General features: G+C 36.3%; 1 protein-coding gene and 1 long non-coding RNA gene across 9 annotated transcripts in view; one reads left to right on the top strand and one right to left on the bottom strand.

The window, feature by feature from the left end:
* Positions 1-19223, bottom strand: part of LOC138140273 (furin-like protease 1) — a 69023-nt gene that overhangs the window by 4026 nt on the left and 45774 nt on the right. For all 6 annotated transcript variants that reach the window (XM_069061174.1, XM_069061173.1, XM_069061172.1 and 3 more), the window contains exons 3-6: positions 1524-1718; positions 995-1123; positions 605-943; positions 19-554 (exon numbers count right to left, since the gene is read on the bottom strand). In XM_069061174.1, the coding sequence (XP_068917275.1) occupies positions 19-554; positions 605-943; positions 995-1123; positions 1524-1718 (1199 nt within the window). The remainder of the gene's footprint in view (positions 1-18; positions 555-604; positions 944-994; positions 1124-1523; positions 1719-19223) is intronic.
* Positions 13246-14941, top strand: LOC138140276 (uncharacterized). Of its 3 annotated transcripts, none has more exons than XR_011162466.1 (3): positions 13246-13409; positions 14641-14706; positions 14761-14941. It is a non-coding gene; the product is annotated as an uncharacterized lncRNA (long non-coding RNA). The 3 variants fall into 3 exon arrangements; XR_011162464.1 differs by lacking the exon at positions 13246-13409 and adding an exon at positions 14071-14201; XR_011162465.1 differs by lacking the exon at positions 13246-13409 and adding an exon at positions 14266-14464.

Genomic DNA, 19223 nt, shown 5'->3' with positions numbered 1-19223 from the left:
TTCTGATTCTGCGAGTACCTTTGGACGTGAGGTGCAGTGATTTCGCATTTGTGTTGTTCGGGCACTGTGATCCAATTCCTGGAGAGCTGAACCATCGCGTAGGCATCCATGAGACCGTATCCAAAACTGTGAGAAACGTTTCGGCCCACTCCGTTGGTTTGCCAATCTGAAGCGATCAAATTTTGCGGTCTCGCTGTGCGCACAACAATGTGCTGCATATCTCTCCAGGTTAGATTAGGATTAGCTTCTAAGGCTAGAGCACAGATTCCTGCAGCTAGAGGAGCCGAGGCGCTGGTGCCCGTGTGACTACTGGTGCAAGAATATCTCAGATCGGTGGTGACCACTTGTCTTTCGCCGACGGCTCCGCTGCTGTAGGTCGAAGCTAGAGTGGAACTGCAGGCTTCGCTGTACCAAGGAACGTGTCCATGTTCTGTGGCGCTAGATATCGACAAACTGTATATGGAATTCGTGTAGCCGTCACAGTTGCAGTTGTCGTGGTCTCGGCCGCCGTTGCCCGATGCCCACACGAAAATCGAGCCCTTTCCGTTGCGTCCCTAAACGAAAACGATCTGTCCTTCCGAGTTCTGCGAGCGGGTCGACCTACCTTTGTCACTCCCTCGATGAAGGCTCTGGTGGCCAGTTCACCGGGACCGTCGACGGTTTTGCCGTCGTCGTCGGGTCCCCAAGAAGCGCTGTAAATGTCGATGTGTTGGGGATTCAGGCTTAATGATCGAGCTTCGACGGCGTCCGTCACGTCTCCGTCTAACATTCTCACACCTCCTACTTGGGCTCCGTGAGCAACGCCCAAAGCGCACACCGAATTGTTACTAGTGGCAGCTACTTCGCCTGCACATCTCGTTCCGTGACGGTTCGAATCTATCATATCGTATCTTGGACTAGGATCAGAATCATGACTGTTAACGTCATACGAAGCCATGGGATCCTGCGAGTCCATACAATGAGACTGGATTGTGATGATGCATACAAAACTTACGTAATTTTGTACTAGGTCGGGATGGTCTTTCTCAAGTCCGTCGTCTAAAATCGTCACGACAGCGCCTTTCCCTGTAATTCCTTCCAACCAAGCTGGGATGACATTCATGTCTAAGCCGTTTCCTCTATTCTACAATTTACATGCGGCGGTTAGAGTTTTTCGGAAAAAATAATAGCCAAACGTTCATAGCATTGCTTAAAATTTTGCTTGCATTAAAATTTCTAAATTTGAGTAAGTTTCGAGTCTTGAAAAAATTTTATTGGAAAAACACAAAATTTAGTACAACAACGCCGTCAATGACACGAGAAATAATTAATACTGCTAATAATATGTAATAAAAAATAGTGATGTCAAAGTTGAATGATGAAAATAGAAATATGAACAAGATAAAGATGGGCGGAAAATGTGAGAATAAAGAGGTAAGAACTGGCACGTGACAGTCGATAAAAAGGAGGTTGCGTGAGTTCTGTTGGTTATTTGTCGAATTTAAATGAAATTTAGTTGAAGACGAAGGAATTGTGGGACTTACCAAATACCACATGCTGGGCCACTTGGGGTCCGAATCTTGGAGTTTTAAGTCTCTCTTGACACGTCTTCGTGCTTTTTGTTGCTGTGACCATCTAACTCTGGTATCGACAGCTAACCTGACTCTTTGTTCCGGATTGACGGTGAGGGACCTCTTGGATACGCCGCTGTGGGTGAAGAGATAATAATCGTCGAATATCTGGAAAGGAAATAATTTAGGTAAAGAATAACCTATCGATCAGAGGGGGTGGTGTACATTTGGGAGGAAAGAAAGTAAGTCTTTGATTAGAGTTCGAAAGTAATCAAAATGCTAATATTGTCATTAAAATGCTTCAAATCTGATTCAGTGTTTGGTGAGGCAGCAATAGGAAGAGCCGGGTTAGTTAGTAGTCTGACTTTAAAGTCAGTATTATTTCTGCATTTAGAAAGGGACTGCATCTTCCGGCGGGTGTTGCTTCACGCTTTGCGTTGTTCATCCCGGTGTATTGTTCTCGGCGTTTTGCTTTCATATTTCCTAGAGGATCCCTTGCAAGCACCTATTCACTTATTTGTAAGGGAGCTCTTTAGACGAAAATCCGACCCAATTAAACGAAATCTTGAGTTATACCTCTTTATTGTGTCTTTCTAGCGAACTGCTGTACCAAAGTGCACATAATTTGCACCCAGATGCTCGCGAAACAAAAATATAACAAAATAAGGTGGAATTTACTGAGTGCCGTGCTATTGTGGTGAAATAACAGAACGCGCTTTGGAAAAGTTGTGCGGTAATTCTGTTTAATTATTCAAAAACTTCGTGACGTGCCATCAAACTATTCTTCAGCATTATGGATGCAAATTGCATTATGTAAAAAAAATTTAATGCGATTTAGGCTCAACCAGTTACAGAGCAGCTGACAAGATATTGTGACAGGCTAATTAGCCGACAGTTTAACCTAAACCTTGCCAGCCGGGGAATCGGCGACTCTCCCCCAAATCCGAGAGCGTCATGATATAAAAAGCAGAAAAGAAATCCTGTAATTGTGTTGGTTGATAGGATGATGAGTCATCTCTTTTGTAATGCAGTGCACCCCGTAAATGAGGTGCATTGGAGAAATCCGGCAGAATTGCTGGAGAGATCTCATTAAGTTAATGAATTTGCCGAATTGAATTTTCTCTTATGTGCTTTGGGGCAGAAATGTTTTACGTCGGCATGATTATTCGAGGCACAAAGCACACGTTATTTTCAAAATGCCGTTGTTTTATCCACATTTGCGGAAACGTGCGAGAAATGTCACTTTCGATCCAACCAGCGTTCCGACGTTGTTTCATCCCAAACATTCCCTTATTAAGGATGTTGCGGCAAACGACATCCTTCTTTTGGACTCCAGGGCTTATCGTCTTGAACATATCAATTAACGCGTTCTGATCCCCTTAAACTTCCAACCTCTTCCTACAACTAAAAATATGGCTCGAATTCGAGAGAAAAATGGACCAAGATGAATTTACAACGCGCGCCGCTAAATTTATACTAAACAACTTTTCAACTATTTCAATGGACCTGAATCCAAACTTTTATGAAACGCCCATCGAATTCTTTTGAATAGATTTTCTCGACGATTTATTAAACTTGATACCACAACAATTTTTAGGGCTCAGTTTAACTCCGTACTCCCTAATCCTCGTCTAATCCTGCTTATATTAAAAACACAAATTAAAATACTACTTCGCCGGGATTACAAAGTATAAAAAGCACACAACGTAACGGGTCGCGTTTCATCAAAAAATTCAAACCAGAATTTATACACGACCGCTATTTACATCAACAAATTGTTTCAGAACTGGTTAATTTCGTCCTGAAACAGCAATACTTTTATTCAAACATCGCAAACCAATTTAATCAACTAAATAAATGGCTCATTTTAATTAATCATTAGTCAATGTCGCATCGATCACACACGCCTATTATTTTCCGAATATGATTCGGTTAATTAAAACTTCCCACAAGAAAATGTTGCATAATGGCTACAGTGCTACACGCAAATCATCCAACGGTATCGAAATATTTAAAATCATACAATAATGTTGTTGGAAATCAGTAAATCTATATAGCATTTGAGACTTTGGAAAATATTTGTGTTGGAAAACTGGAACATGAAAGTTTGTGTATCTATCTACACCTGGATCAATTCAGGAATGTAAAGATCTTGTTTATTTTCTGATAACAAATATTTAAAAACTGTAACAAGTGGGACAGAACCCACGATATATTTTTGAATATTTTTTCGGATCTGCGTTGGACAGACTCCCAGCCCTTGCCTGTTCCGTACGATGTATTACTGGTTGCATAGAACACTCTTATTTCATTAGTGGATAATCTCTAATTGAAAATTCGATTTGAACATCGAAAAAGAGGTCGAATACATTTGTTTATGTGAATATGTACACCTGCCACATTTTTTTAACAATAAGACTAAAAATATCCTAAAATGTAAATATTTATATTTTTCTGGAGAAGAAAATGTGCAGAGGAAGAGGAAAAGCGGTGTATAAAAGAATTACTGTAGAAAATTGCGAGATCTGATGTCACATTCGTCCAAACGGTAAAGGTGGAAAATGCGATATTAATTTCGGTGGGGTCGGTTAAAATTCTGAAATGAAAGAAGTGAACGTACAATGCGGGATAATCAAATCAGTGGGAAATGATTTTTGACGTTTTAATAAGCTTGATAACATAGTATAGCAACTAAAAGTTTGGGAAGTGTCATAAATATATTGGAACGCAAAAAATAAAACTCGGGTGTCGGTTTACCGAATGTTCATCCCGAAAAGTTTCTTAATCTTATCGTTGCAGTAGCTACCGATAAATTATTTTGAAAATATTTATGGACAGGCAATACGAGTGCGGGGAAAGAATTCTACTGTCTACCAAGTTGTTTACATAAAATAATCGACGGTTAAAAGTAAAACGAATCAAAGTCATTATTTCTGTGAAATCTTTAGCAATCGGAATGAATGTGTTTGTTTTTCTCACTTTCAGACAGAACGACGATTTTGCGTTATCTCAACAACGGAGACAGTAATTATTATTAAAAATATCTCCCTGACCTCACCACATCTGCGTTCCCGGGGATTTGTTTGAAATTAAATCGCCTGAAAACACAATATTCCCGAAAAGTCGATTAAACATACATCATTTACCGGAAAAGTTTCAGATTTAACGATACAAGCGTTGAGCGGTGAAAATATTGGAAGTATCGGTTCTTGGGAACAATCGTTTTCACGAAAACGCGACGGATTTCAGATAAATTCAGTTATTACGTGAAATTTAACTAATGTATTTGCGACATCGCCAGTGAAATTTCCCTTTTATATATATCCATGAGTCCATCACAATCCAACTGTAATCGCATTATGAGCAATGTGAATTTGATCCAATACTCCATAGAACTGGCCCATTTTAACCTAACACAACCTATTCTCCGGACAACAACAATTGATCAACCCAACAATTTGTAAGCGCCTGAATTATTAATTTACAAAGACCCGTTTGACTGATTACAACAAAATATATTGAGCAAAGCACAAAAATCTTTAACAGACTTGAGGAGAAATTGATATTTGATGTTAACTCTCCGGTCCAGCTCTAGTAAAATTTATTACGAAAAAGATGAGAAAAACTGAATTTAAAACAAGACATTTTACAGTTAAAATTAACACAATATTTTTTGGTGTTACATTTTTTAAGTACATACATAATTTATTACCAACAGTTTGCTTTGGAAAGAAGCACAGCTGAATTTTGTTAATAAATATGCAATTAGTACAGGAGGTAGTAATTCATTAGTATTATTAGATTCAGCAATGTTTTAAATATTTTGTCATTAACCATATCGGCAGATGAGCTGAGAAGACAAAATTTGGGTAAAAAAACAATTTCAAAAACAATAAAGAGTCAAACTGTCGACACAATTTCGAGTGTATGGTTCAGGATTTAATTAGTGCGCTATTCGGTTGGTGAATTAAAGAATGTACGAGCACATATTAACACCCCATATGAAGAACATTATTCATTTAAATGGACACATAATGACAATATAATAACACAACAAATGCTATTTTCAACTTCAAACAATAGTACAAAAGCAGTTTGTGATAACACTGCATTGTAATCACGTTACGCATTTGTTGTACCTAATTGCCAATTACAGCAAATAATCATGTAAACAATCAAATTTTAATAAATTCTACACGATCCAGTTTAGATCATGACAGAATCGAGCTTATCACGTAATTAGATTTTTGCGACAAAGAAACGAGTTGAGAACATAACGTATTAAAATAACAAATATTATCGCATGTTAACTAGTACAATAATAAAAACACGGATACATGCGACGTGACGTTACTGGGAATTGAGCTGAAGTAATCGGATAAGAGAGATCTTTGACGGAGATTTTTGTAGCCGGAAAAACGTCAATATTTATTGTGATTACAGCTATTTTTGACAAGAAATGTTGGGATATTTGTCATTAGGTCTAAAAGTCGAGTTTATGGGATTCACATACACGTCTTTTACAAAATGGACGTAATGTTCCATTTGTCAAGAAAATCAACTGGGTCGATGTGTATAAAAGTTACAATTTACATAATTACGGTCAATTGTACGCGTTTCGCCAGAAAGAAATAATTTGGGTAATAAAATAGAGTATACATATATCAAATCGTTTTTTAGACGTTACAGAACATTCGTCGGTCCTAATAGTAAGCCATCTTGCGAACAAATTGATGTTGTTTCGCTGGTTATTGATGAGGTAGCACAACATAAATCGACCATTATAGAGAGAACGATGAACGGTCTAACATAATGTAACGTGAAGAATGTCCTGTGACTGTCAATGTTCACATTTTATTGTCGGGGAATTTTGACCAACATTGTGAAAAAGTCGTATTTCATAATGTACGTACATACATCCATTTATGTTTATTTGGAATCGTTTTATAATACGACAGCTGTATTTTCCCACTATATTCGATGTAATGAAGGATCATGTTTGTATAAAAATTCAAGATGGTCTATAAACAAGAGCAAATGAGCTATCAAAATAAAATAAATTTGTCGAGTGGGACGGTAATTATGTTTGGAAAAATTCAGATGTTGACCAGATATTTGAATGCGGTGGTAATCGAGCCATCAGGCGAAAGACGATATAAATCACCAACACGTGAGACTTGACAATCTTGACACCACGGCACGGTCTCGTTCTCATTTCCCTCGTTTCGTTTTCTGGTGGAAAAACTTTAATGATGTCGTTAGAAAAAGTCGAGCACAAATGAAAGCAATTCACTTCAGAGACGAACAATATTATTAAATATGTTGTAGGTATTTCATTACAATTACTAAAAGCATTCTACCCTTTTTGTTTAGAAATATAGTCTGGAACATCAAATAAATTCATATCCGTGAGCATGTACGGTGTAGGTTTATATAACAACAGGTCACCGTTCCTGCTATTTTACATGTCTTATGAATATTCACCAGAAATAAAGGCTTTTTGTTTTCATTGTAACAAAGAAAGGCTGATTAACACGACATCGTTTAGCGAAATGCAAATTTGGCCGTGTATAGATTTTTATTCCGCACACACTTTTCCCTTAATCGCGACGTTAAACCACGTCAACTGCAACAATATTTGCCGGTTCCATTGAATCCGAATTCGGGACGCGTGACTGTCAACAAAACTATGGTTTGTATTCATGACTGGGGAAACAGAGGAGACCGTAAGATTTGCCGAGTTGAAAATTGAGATGCGTTCTTGCTATCTTTAATAACGTTGATCAAGTTGCTTTTCCCGATACCTTTCCGCTTCATCGGTTTGCTGAATTTTCTAACGTCGGGCCCTTATAACGCTGTGCTCACAATGCTGCGGTTGTTTTCATGTTTTCGGGGCCGCGAGCTCGTATGTGAACTAAAATTTGTTGGGTAAAGGGCGACACGACGCAACCACCAACACGATTACTCAGCGGACCGAGAAACTCACTTTACTGTAGAACAACTTCGGAACTTTAAGCCAAATGCAAGTGTACCTACAAAAACTTGCCCATTTTCATAGTCCCCGACTCTATCTTAACCATTTCTAATCCATTTCGCAAAAAGAGCCACGTTTAAATGATAACGAAACTTGGTCCTCTCGCCAATTTTCATCCATCCTCTGAGCGGATACTGTTTCTAACGTGACACTCCAAATCTGCAGACATGAATAATGTATCACACTTGCAACGATATCTAACTGCTGCTAATTTAACCATAGAAACGTTTCTGTTCTGGAAATTTTTACTCGCTTTTATTACTGGAGGACAAGCGTAAACAGTTAATGTTTTATGTCGCACATGAATAATTTACACCATTGGTTTAATCACAATTGTCTGATTAAGCAAATTGCGACCAATAAATACGTCAAGTAGTTATTAATTTTTGTGACGACAAGATCTCAATAAAAAAATGATTAAACAATTTCGTTTAGTATCATCTGCAGGTTCTCTCTTCCTGACGCATGTGGTACACACCATCCACACGAACCAACAACTATAATTGTCAAAAAAAAGATCATTAGTGTTTCTCTAGCAATATTAGAGCGACTGGGGTTGTTCTGTTTGATCAGTGTAAATTCAATTTGGAAAAAATGACGTCATTTGGATGTAGGACAGGTTTTAATTATGAAGTGCAGAGCAGCGAATGAAGTTGTCGACGCCGGCTTTTCATCTTCCAGACCGCAAAGATGACTGTAGCAAAGTTGACGAAACATTAAGTGAAATTTAATAACTCGGGACAATGTGCAACTTAAACCTAGGACGTTCTGTCGACTGGAAAATCATTAATGCAATTACGTTCTTATTGCTGACACTTTTCTGCTTTCAGTACGGTGACCCTGGGAGGCTGATTTAATTCTGCGGTAGGTCAGTAACGTGATGTGACGTTCGATGTGAAGACGAGGATCACCTCGTGGAACGTGTTCGAGCCTGAGCGAGAGGACCTCGACGGAATCGGGGTGATAATTTTATTTGGGAAAATTTTTTTGCCTGCAGATTAAACCCAGACCAGATTAATTCTGCACTGTTGGCATAAATTGATCAAAACAAATTTCGAATTCTTGCAACGGAACCATCTTTAACCAAAAGGACTGACCCAAATTTAAAAAACCACATCCATCACCTCGTCCACCGGAATCCTCACGAGAGATACACCTCCGCATCGTTGCTACATGCACCACAATCATGTGTTTTAGCTTTGTTATGGTCGCACCGTGCACAACCCTTAATCGACACTGAATGTGTACGAGAGTTTTTGCACTGCGAAAGATAATTGCTTATTTGCCGTTTCTGCGATATTTGCTGCACTAATGGTGAAAAGCTACAAACCAATTTGAATTAAAATTCTCAGGCCGACTGAATGAGCGTCTTACTCATTAAATTAAATTACGAATAATTAACGGCGACAGAACCCAGAAACTTTCATCCTTTTGTACCTTATATTAGATGGAAAATTATTTTAATTAATTAATTTTGAAAATTCATCGTGCAGTTTAATCAAAACGACCAACTCAGCATTCGTCAACCGTCGATATTAACAAACAATTCAATCAATCTAGACTAGACTAAGGCACCGGCTACAATATCACAAATTACGAGAATCTACCCAACTGGCTAACTTTTTAAGCCGTCAGGATGCCAAAAAACTTTTCCGACAAGGACTGCAAAAAATTACGATTTCGAGATAGTGCAGATGATATTATAAAAAGATGTTTCCGCTGATGAATTTTAGATTTGTTGAGATATCACAATCACACTCAACTTTATCTCATTTCTTCTATTTAAAAATGTCGGACGTTGAAAATAATACCGCTGTACTTACGATTCCTGTACTTTGTACATAATATGTATGTATGTACTTTCATTTTTTCTCTGACTGTACGCTTTCATCAAATGAAAAAAATCGATACTGTTTTAATTAAGCTTTAAAAGCACTATAAAACATAGATGAAAGTGTATCGCCGGTTTAATTAACATACAATGGCCAACGCTAATACACTCTATTATATTTTTCAGTATTTTAAGTAAATAAATTCCTACATGTACTGTTCCGATAAAATATTCACGGCATTTCTCTTCGAGTTTTGTGAACAGTGAGTGATTCATTGGGTTTGTGGTTTATTGTGAGAGATAAGGGGAAATTCTAAGAAGTTTTATAGAAAAAAATTCGGAGGATTCTTAGTCCTCACATGAAAACTCATATTGTCAATAAAACGGTCGAAATGCTTTGTTCGGAAAAATACGATAAATGCATTTTAAAACATACTCTACACAACGATGAAAATTTAACTTGTTTAACTTACCAATATTGCAATTTAATTTCAATTGGCTTTATCTGGCTTCATCTGTACATATTTGTACAAGAGTTAGTACTGTTGTGTGCCCCAGTTCTGTTTTTTAATGCTATGAGTGAACAATATGTTATGTAGCAACATACAACAATAACAAGTTAGGTTCAGCTTAGATGAGCACCTAGGTTTCCTCAACAACATCACAATCTTCAGGAAGTTTTCACACTGCAGCAGAGAATGTAGTACGGGAATACGGTGTATAAATATTGAACATGGTACCAGAAGAACGCTCGACGCTTCTGATTCCAGACTCTCTTTACCATTTGAATTTTTTTTTTTAATTAATTTCTGATTGATACATTCGTAGGTATCTGTTTGACAAAAAGTTGGGTTATGATTATGAAACAAAAGAAAACAATGGAGAATTGGAGATGGCCTGATTGACTTTTGGCGTTTGTTAAAATGCGCGCGACATTTAAATGAACGTTCAGGACGACTAATTCCCACAAAAAGTCCAATAATCCTCTAAATAATAGCCGTTAGCCGATAACATCTTATCTGGGGTTTCCGATCGTTCCATCAAGATAAAACAACGCTTAGGTGGACGGTACGGAAAAGCAATTATTTGAACAATTGGGTTTTTATCGAGTCAATTATGATTATGTTTGTCCCTTCTAACCAAGTAGATTTCGATTGCCGTGTTCGTGTGGGGTTGTGCCGTTTTTCACTAACAACAATGTCCTCCCTTAAACTGCTTTGTCGCCGCGTTCCGAAAACACGTTTGTATTTGTTTTGTTCATTATTTTCTTATTTTCCCGAGAAACATGATCGATGACGTTAGTTGAAATCCGCCAGCTTTAATTTGGAACTTGCGTGCTTTTTGGTAACCGCAGTACAAACAATAATAATAGCATATATATGGGGTAACGCTTCTGATTAGCAGTATACGCCGAGCGTAAGCTGGGTTACGTTTGCTTTCTATTAGCGATGCTTCCACTGTCATCCTAATTTAACGAGGCTTCGTTAATGTACTAATGGTGGAAGAGCGAAATTCTTGCTTGTTGACTAAAAAGTAAATAATGAAACTGAGAGGTAGAGCGAATCCTTTTGTAATAGGGGGAGAATAAGTTTGTTTTGGAAATTTCGCCGCAAAAAATTTTTTGTTGTCATCGGAGCGGATTAATTAATTTTTGGCAATTTCGCATACGGGTTCGTGGGTCCAGCTTTGGTCCGAGTTTTTGCCCTCTTTGGGTTACTCACACCTACGTGAGCTTGTTGCGTGCTAACTCCGGTGTTAAGTGTAGGTGAAGGTGCCTAAACCTGATTTTGTTTTAAGCGATTAAAGTTCTAATGTGCAATAATCCGTTAGAATGGGGCCGTAAATTATATATGTTGTTATAAATAATTATTCGCAGAGCAGTGACGGCGCGCTAAGGAAATTTTGGGTGGTGTTTGTTGGTTGACGAACAAAGAGGTCGTGTGAAAGCGGCTGGTTTAGATAATGTGGTGGTGCTTGTAAAGAGAGGGCGTAATTGTAATATCTCGCATGTTGTAATCACAAGCAGGGATGTGACTAGGGAAAGCATGAAATAAGAGAGTGGTCGGTTTTTGCTGTAAGGTTTTTTTTTTAAAGAATGAGGATGAAGGAAACGGAGTTAAGTCCTCTGTGCGAGGTTCATCTCCAAGCATTCATACAATCGTCGACTTTTCTTTTGTAAGTTTTTTGTTTTCTGGCTACATGGCTCATCCTGACGCAAACAATAATAGGAAAATAGACCCTAAGGACCATATCTAAAGTAATTATCTAACAAAAGAAATAAAAGAAATAACTCGTAAAGCAAATATGCCTCGGACAGTTTTATTTTCATATTTTAAGCCTATAAATCAACCAATTATCTGATGCACACGGAAATACTTTCAAATATTTTTGCGGAAGTTTCCAGCACCAACTTTGATAATTCACAATCTCTCCGTTTAAATTGTCACCAGCACAAGCTAAAATAAATCGCAGAAATTGTGATTGTATTTTTAAATTCTTGACCACAATAATCCCACAATCGCAGAATTTCTTTAAATCACGTCACGCCCAACCCCCGCAATTTATTTTTCAAACACAATTTAATTACAGCTCTGCAAAAGTAGATAACTGGGTTAACGTGCAATCGGATTAATTTAATCTGTTCGATAATCTTTATCTACTATGCATAATACGTGTGTGTGCGAAATCAATTTCCGGTGCATAGAAAGCTCCCAAATTTAAATTTAATACACCCCAGTGAACAATTAAAATTTATTACACGATTTTCTTATTGCGGAAATTGTTGGATAAAGGAAAATATCGATAACATAAAGACATTTAGGCTAAGTTTATTATTTGTAGCCGCACAAACGTTACCATAAACGGAGCTATAAAAAAAACAAAAGTACAAACTACACACCATTAGGCTGGTGAATGCGTCAAAAAAAAGTACACTAGGGACAGATTGGTGGTAGCTTATTTTATACGAAGACGGAGACCTAAAGGCGTTACAACCCCAATCAACACGAAACATAATTTTGCTTTTTACAACTAAAAGCCAGAAAACGGAGCATCAGCAATGCAGTGAAACCCTGCCCATATGCAAGCGATGTTTCAACGCTTTATTCGATACTCTTTCGATGCGAACAAGCATTTTCAGTCTAGTAACATTGGAAAATTGAACACTAATGGACAATTTATTGATTTATCTCGTTCGAGAGGGTTCGCTAAAACACTGTGTATACCAAAATCATTAACTGTGCCGCTCCGGTGAATAAATTAACTTTGCCGCTCATTATACTCTTCTTGTCAGCGGTAATACCAACCGAAATTTTTGTTGCGTTAAATATTCTAAAATTTGGATAAAAAGTTACTACGAAAAAATAATTTACATTTTAAATGTCTTCCTGAGAACGACTTCGCTTTACGCCACTCGACTCCATTATCTGCCATTATCTGCTAAACTATATGTCATATGTTTTGACAGACAATTGCAGATGTCTAGATAAAACAAAATTTGCAGTTCATCTACACCGGCAAAACAGATTTCTATACAAGTAATTGTTACGTGAACAACAACAAATTGTTGTTGTGAGGTCGAACAAAATTGAAATTATCAGGCTATTCTGTTGGAGTTGAAAAAATATGTGTATTTCGTGCCGCGAATATTTTATGTTAATATTTTTTATATTCGATAATTGTAAATAAAAAAAAAATGTCCACATCTGTATAACAGTTTAAAGTAATTTTTGACTACTGTTTTCAGTTACTTCGATCGTAATTCATAAATTAAATTAATTTTTTTTAAAACGACAGATATTGCGTTGCGCAGTTGGCCATTCTTACTAACTGTCATTTCAATTTAATTGCATAAAATTAACGAACTGTTTGTTAAAACGCGTGAAATAATATATACATATTGCACATTAGATTTTTTGAGCTGCGACGATAAAAATCGACACCATGGGAATCGTTTTCAGCTGGTTTGCTAAATTTTGGCGATGGTTCACTAAAGGTAGGTTGATTGAAAATTTATTAAGATGTCTGCCATAACCTCATACTTTATAACTGGCTGAAAAACGAGAGATATGGCGTTGCGCAGTTGGCCATTCTTTCTAACTGTCATTTCAATTTAATTGCAATAAAACTAACGAGCTGTTTGTTAAAACGTGTCAAATAATATTGCATATTAGATTTTTTGAGCTGCGACGATAAAAATCGACACCATGGGAATCGTTTTCAGCTGGTTCGCTAGATTTTGGCGAAGGTTCACTAAAGGTAGGTTGATTGAAAATGTATTAAGATGTCTGCCATAACCTCACACTTTATAAATGGCTGAAAAACGAGAGATACCTATCGCGTTGCGCAGTTGGCCATTCTTACTAACTGTCATTTCAATTTAATCGCAATAAAATTAACGAATTGTTTGTTAAAACGCGTGAAATAATATTGCATATTAGATTTTTTGAGCTGCAACAATAAAAATCGACACCATGGGAATCGTTTTCAGCTGCTTCGCTAGATTTTGGCGTAGCTTCACTAAAGGTAGGTTGACTGAAAATTTATTAAGATGTCTGGCATAACCTCACACTTTATAAATGGTTGAAAAACGAGAGATATCGCGTTGCGCAGTTGGCCATTCTTACTAACTGTCATTTCAATTTAATTGCATAAAATTAACGAATTGTTTGTTGAAACGCGTGAGATAATATTGCATATTAGATTTTTTGAGCTGCGACGGTAAAAATCGACACCATGGGAATCGTTTTCAGCTGGTTCGCTAGATTTTGGCGAAGGTTCACTAAAGGTAGGTTGATTGAAAATTTATTAACATGTCTGCCATAACCTCACACTTTATAAATGGCTGAAAAACGAGAGATATCGCGTTGCGCAGTTGGTCATTCTTACTAACTGTCATTTCAATTTAATCGCAATAAAATTAACGAACTGTTTGTTAAAACGCGTGAAATAATATTGCATATTAGATTTTTTGAGCTGCAACGATAAAAATCGACATCATGGGAATCGTTTTCAGCTGCTGCGCTAGATTTTGGCGTAGCTTCACTAAAGGTAGGTTGACTGAAAATGTATTGAAATGTCTGCCATAACCTCACACTTTATAAATGGCTGAACACATTAAACATCCACATGTAATTCATTTACCGGAGGTAAAAGTTCGTAAACAAACATTTGATAGATACATTTGTCGAGAAACGGCCTGATGAAAATATTTTAATTGTTTACAGCGCCCCTTGAGGAGATAGAGCTTCAACCGCAAACGGTCTGGGGCTTCGATAATATTTTTTTTGAGGGTTTGCCAGATAATTACTTTTAAGGCTCCATTATTGATCTCATTCTTATTTCAGGGGATGATATCGACGACATCGACGACGACGATGAGCCTCCAATTCCGTCGCCTTTTCCTCCGAAAATAACTTTCCGAAAGCGTTAAGTTCCACATGATTTTGTTCCATTGTAAAACAAACATGATTGATTAAAATTTCTAAATGACAAACTTTTATTATTATATCAATTTTTCAGAGTGTTGCTCTGATCTTTACATTCACAGTTCCCATTATCCCATTTCTCTTTTGTACAGTATATCGCGGTAAATCTTAGGGTAATTGCTGGAAGCATAAATCAAACAGTTTTGAAATTATAAAATTATCATAAAAAGGAAAGAGTGAGCTATTGATCTAATATTCCGTAAAGATCGAGTTGCAAATTAGTCAAGGTTTTCTGGACGATATCTCATTCGGGGATTTTTTACAGACGATTTATTAAAACGCCCAAAGTTTTTTAAGTACTTGAGTCTGCGACATGATTTAACTGCTCACGGGTTGCAAACTACTATGCAATAAAGTTTAATACATTGAGCGTGTAGTCTTTGTAGTCGAATACTTGTTAAAATATTTTAAAGGGATGTTATTAGAATTCCCTCGACGTATTTTTCATCGTCATTTAAAATTTATTAAATAAATCATATTATATTATTAATGCAGCCAAGGGAACGTGCAATGGTATTTTTATAACAAAAGACTTGAACGAACTAGTTCAGTAAATCGTCATTGAATTTTTTTTATTTAAAATTAAAAACGGTAAGGGTTTATTTAGCTACAGAAGCATATTAAACTTTTAAGAAACGTATGTCGTCAAAGAAAATGTCTGTTACAAAAGTAAAACTTCCTCGGTAAAATACTAAGGAATTTTGTAAGTAATGCTGAGACGCCTGTTTGTACATCTATTGAAAACTGTAATGTTTGAATTTGTACATAAATGCTTAACAAAACAACGCTTTCCATGTCAGTACACTGGAATATTATAGCTTTCGTGTCTGCGGCCATAATCCTATTACTCCTGTATTGTTAGCATACCCATTTAATTTCAACAACTAGAACGATATTAGCTCTTACAGGTTTTTGACTACCTATTAAACGTTCTCTTTAAACGTATTTATCTTATACGATGGTTTACCCTTAATTCAATTAATACAAGATGTAAATACAACTATCCTTCTTTGGTATTAATGCTAGACTAGGTAGAATCCGAAAAGATCCATAAATATTGGATTTCGTCGTGATCCTTTTGATCCTGTATATTTGAAGGGCAACTTGATTTTGGAACATCTTGCTAACTTCGTTTTATCACGCAGTCCGAGAAGGAATTTTCCAAAACACAATATGTTGGTGTACATTAATAAAAAAAATTACAACGTAAGAGACATTTTTCTCTGTTCCTAGTCAGCCTTCCAGCAGGATTTCACATACGTGTGTAAAGAATTAAAAACTATAATATTGAATAAAGAAATTTCTCACAAGAGTCATATTTTCATAATTATTTTCATTAATAAAAAATTTTGTTTAGGCAACTTGTTATACATTATTCTCTCCTCGAAGAGATGATTTATGGTGGAGTTCAGCCAGTCAGCAGGGAAATAATATAGTACTCCTCGTCAAATAAGATTATATCCCGCAGTATAGCCTTTAGCCCTACAATAGGGAACAATTGCGTTTATGAGCCCTATATCTTATTAGACGAGGAATAGTATAACTGCTTTTGTATAGAACAGAATAGGATGAAACCGAAATATTTCTAACACAAAACAATTTTCACAGATATTCAGTATAATATTCAGTTTTTATGTAACAAGTTTTTCTGTAAACGCATTTGATACGATAATTTAAGTCTACAGGGTGTTGAAAGATATGAAAAAACGGACAAAAATGCTTGATAAGTAGAAATTAAAATTTAAAATTTCTGATTGGTGCTGTAAAAATTACAAACTATTCTTATTATTCTTATTATTATTCCGGTTCTCAGTTAAATGTAAAAAATTATTATGTACTTTTTAAATTATATCTTCCTTATTTGGTTTTTTTAGGTCATAATATAAGGTCATATAATTTAAAGTTCTCATTATAAAAAGCAATGAGTCAAAATTGACCATTAAAGGGTTTCGAGATAGATTTCACAGCTTTTTTTATTTTTCACCATTAATTTTAAAAAGGTTTTAACGACCAATAAAATTCTGCATTTTAATAGAAGACAAAAAAGTATTTTGTAAAAATTCCTGCATAGCTGTGAATTATTGACAATAAAAAAGGATGTTTTGCAATGCAAATTCGTGGATAAAACGCAATGCCTTCGATAAAGCGTTTATATAGAACTTTTTTGAACAAACATTTAGATAATTGTGAAAAGTGGAATAAAGTATTGATTACCGAAAAGTGGAGACGTTTTTTCGCTAAATTAGGTTTGTACAGTTTCCATAAAAGTTAATCAGGTGGACGTGAGGGCGAAGGCGCAATTTTAAGGCAAATAAATGCAGATTTAGGCAGCCCTGGAGGTTTTTTTTCGCTGAAATACATAACAGAAGGCCGTGCATTCAATAACATTTGAAATAAAAATTGATATTTATTTCCGGTGGAAAGTATGAAATATAGCGATGAGTTTGTGTAATTTAAACCCCATTATATCCCAATGGATTCGTATCCATTCACGGAAAGGGAGGTGATAGGGAATACTCCACCATCTCCAGCACCACTACTCAAAATTCCACGCGTTCTGCCAAGATACGGAATGAATTTCGATAAAAATGATTTATACTCGTCAAAAACAGCCATCAAAATATAAATGGAAAGGCACTATTGAGATAGCGCCTCTTTCTGATTACATGAAACAGCGATTTGTTGATGACGATATTGATGGCTCTTGAATAATTGATTTATTATTACAACCATCTCGCTGCACCTCACTAAACGGGTTTCGAACGCTATTATACCCTCAGCTACACGTAACAATAACCGTAACAATATAGCACAGCCTCAACTCCCAAACTGCTCAACGAGGGACTCCCGTTATACAACATGCACTCAAACATTTAACACAAGATTAAGAATCTTCTCTCCTGCAGACAAATTTTAATCAATCAACAACAAGCCGACCCGACCGGTCGTAAAACAGTTTCAGCTAGCCCCTAACCCTCGATCCGTTTGTATACTTGCTATCTAATTTTATTTCGTCATCGCCGAATCCATCGGGAAACCGTTCAACTTTTTACTAATTCATGAAAGTCCCTTGCACGTCAGAACTCACATGAAAAACATAAACTTGGCGCCATTCTCTTTCCAAACAGTGAACAATTTACAACCTCTCTTCTACAAGATACATATGCTAGCAATTGTCTCGACGAACCTCTCGTTTAATCGGTTCAAGTACATTAAAAAAGTATGCGGTTAGAATACATAAATACATTGATTCCTCACGTAAATACAGCGCAACAAAACACTACACAAACACTTTTAACTCATCGAAAGATGTGCTAAGCGAATTCTCACAATTACTCAAAAAAAAAAAACAAAAAGAATTTTAATCGTTACTCACTCAAAACTAATTAACAAGTGGCGATAGAAATAGAACGAATCTACTCGAATCTACCATCCTGATGCTGTTGAAAACTTGATGTAAGTTTCTACGTTTTTCCCTCGTCTCGAAATTGATATTTACGATGTTAGTGAGAAAGTGTTCGCATCAAGATTTTAACAATCACGTTCGTATATAATTATTAAGCAAAATGCATTTGGCAATTTATGGCTGCGCTCCTCGTACGGTCGAATTTTCTATTCTAGAAAGCCCAAATTCAAACAAATACTTTTTTCAATGAAAAGTGACAAGTTGTTTTCCCCTCTTATAAATCTAGGCGAAAACTGTAATAAATATGCAAGAAGCTAGCTCGTGACGTTGCTTTAGTTTAATACGATTATCGTGATCTACGCCGTTTGTTCTGATCGCATGATGTCAAAAGGATGACGTTATATATCGGTCAAGTATCGATCTGGTAACCTAAAATAGTTCCGACACTATTAGCACAAAGAATCGAGACATCACTGTATTTTTTTCAGACAAAAAGCTGATACTGTGCTCTTTTAGCTTTATTGAAATATATAATTAGTTCATCTGTCTGCTTGAGATATCCATGCAACGCAAAACCCTTTGAGACTCGTTTCATTTCTGTACTTGCATCTACTAATGCAGATGCAGATGTAGTTGTAATCTGGATCTTTCAACGAGAAATTCAGATTGTTTTCGATATTTTGTTATTTGACAGTTGAGTAAACCAGGTTTGATGATTCCAGTGTTCAAATTCAAAGAGTATTATTTCAATACGTCGTGTACCAGCGATATACCGGATCTGCATAATTTCACTAATATTAATTCATGTTTATTATGGACAAATATAGATCATAAGTTAACATGAAATATAAATGTTGACTAGGTGCTCTGCTGTCGCATGTATATATCAATTTGTAGTATGAAATATGCATGGCAA

This window comes from Tenebrio molitor, chromosome X (genome assembly GCF_963966145.1).
Source record: "Tenebrio molitor chromosome X, icTenMoli1.1, whole genome shotgun sequence".
In the NCBI taxonomy this organism is placed as follows: Eukaryota; Metazoa; Arthropoda; class Insecta; order Coleoptera; family Tenebrionidae; genus Tenebrio; species Tenebrio molitor.
Note: the sequence above shows the minus strand (reverse complement) of the source record. Positions and strands in the feature narration are given on the sequence as shown.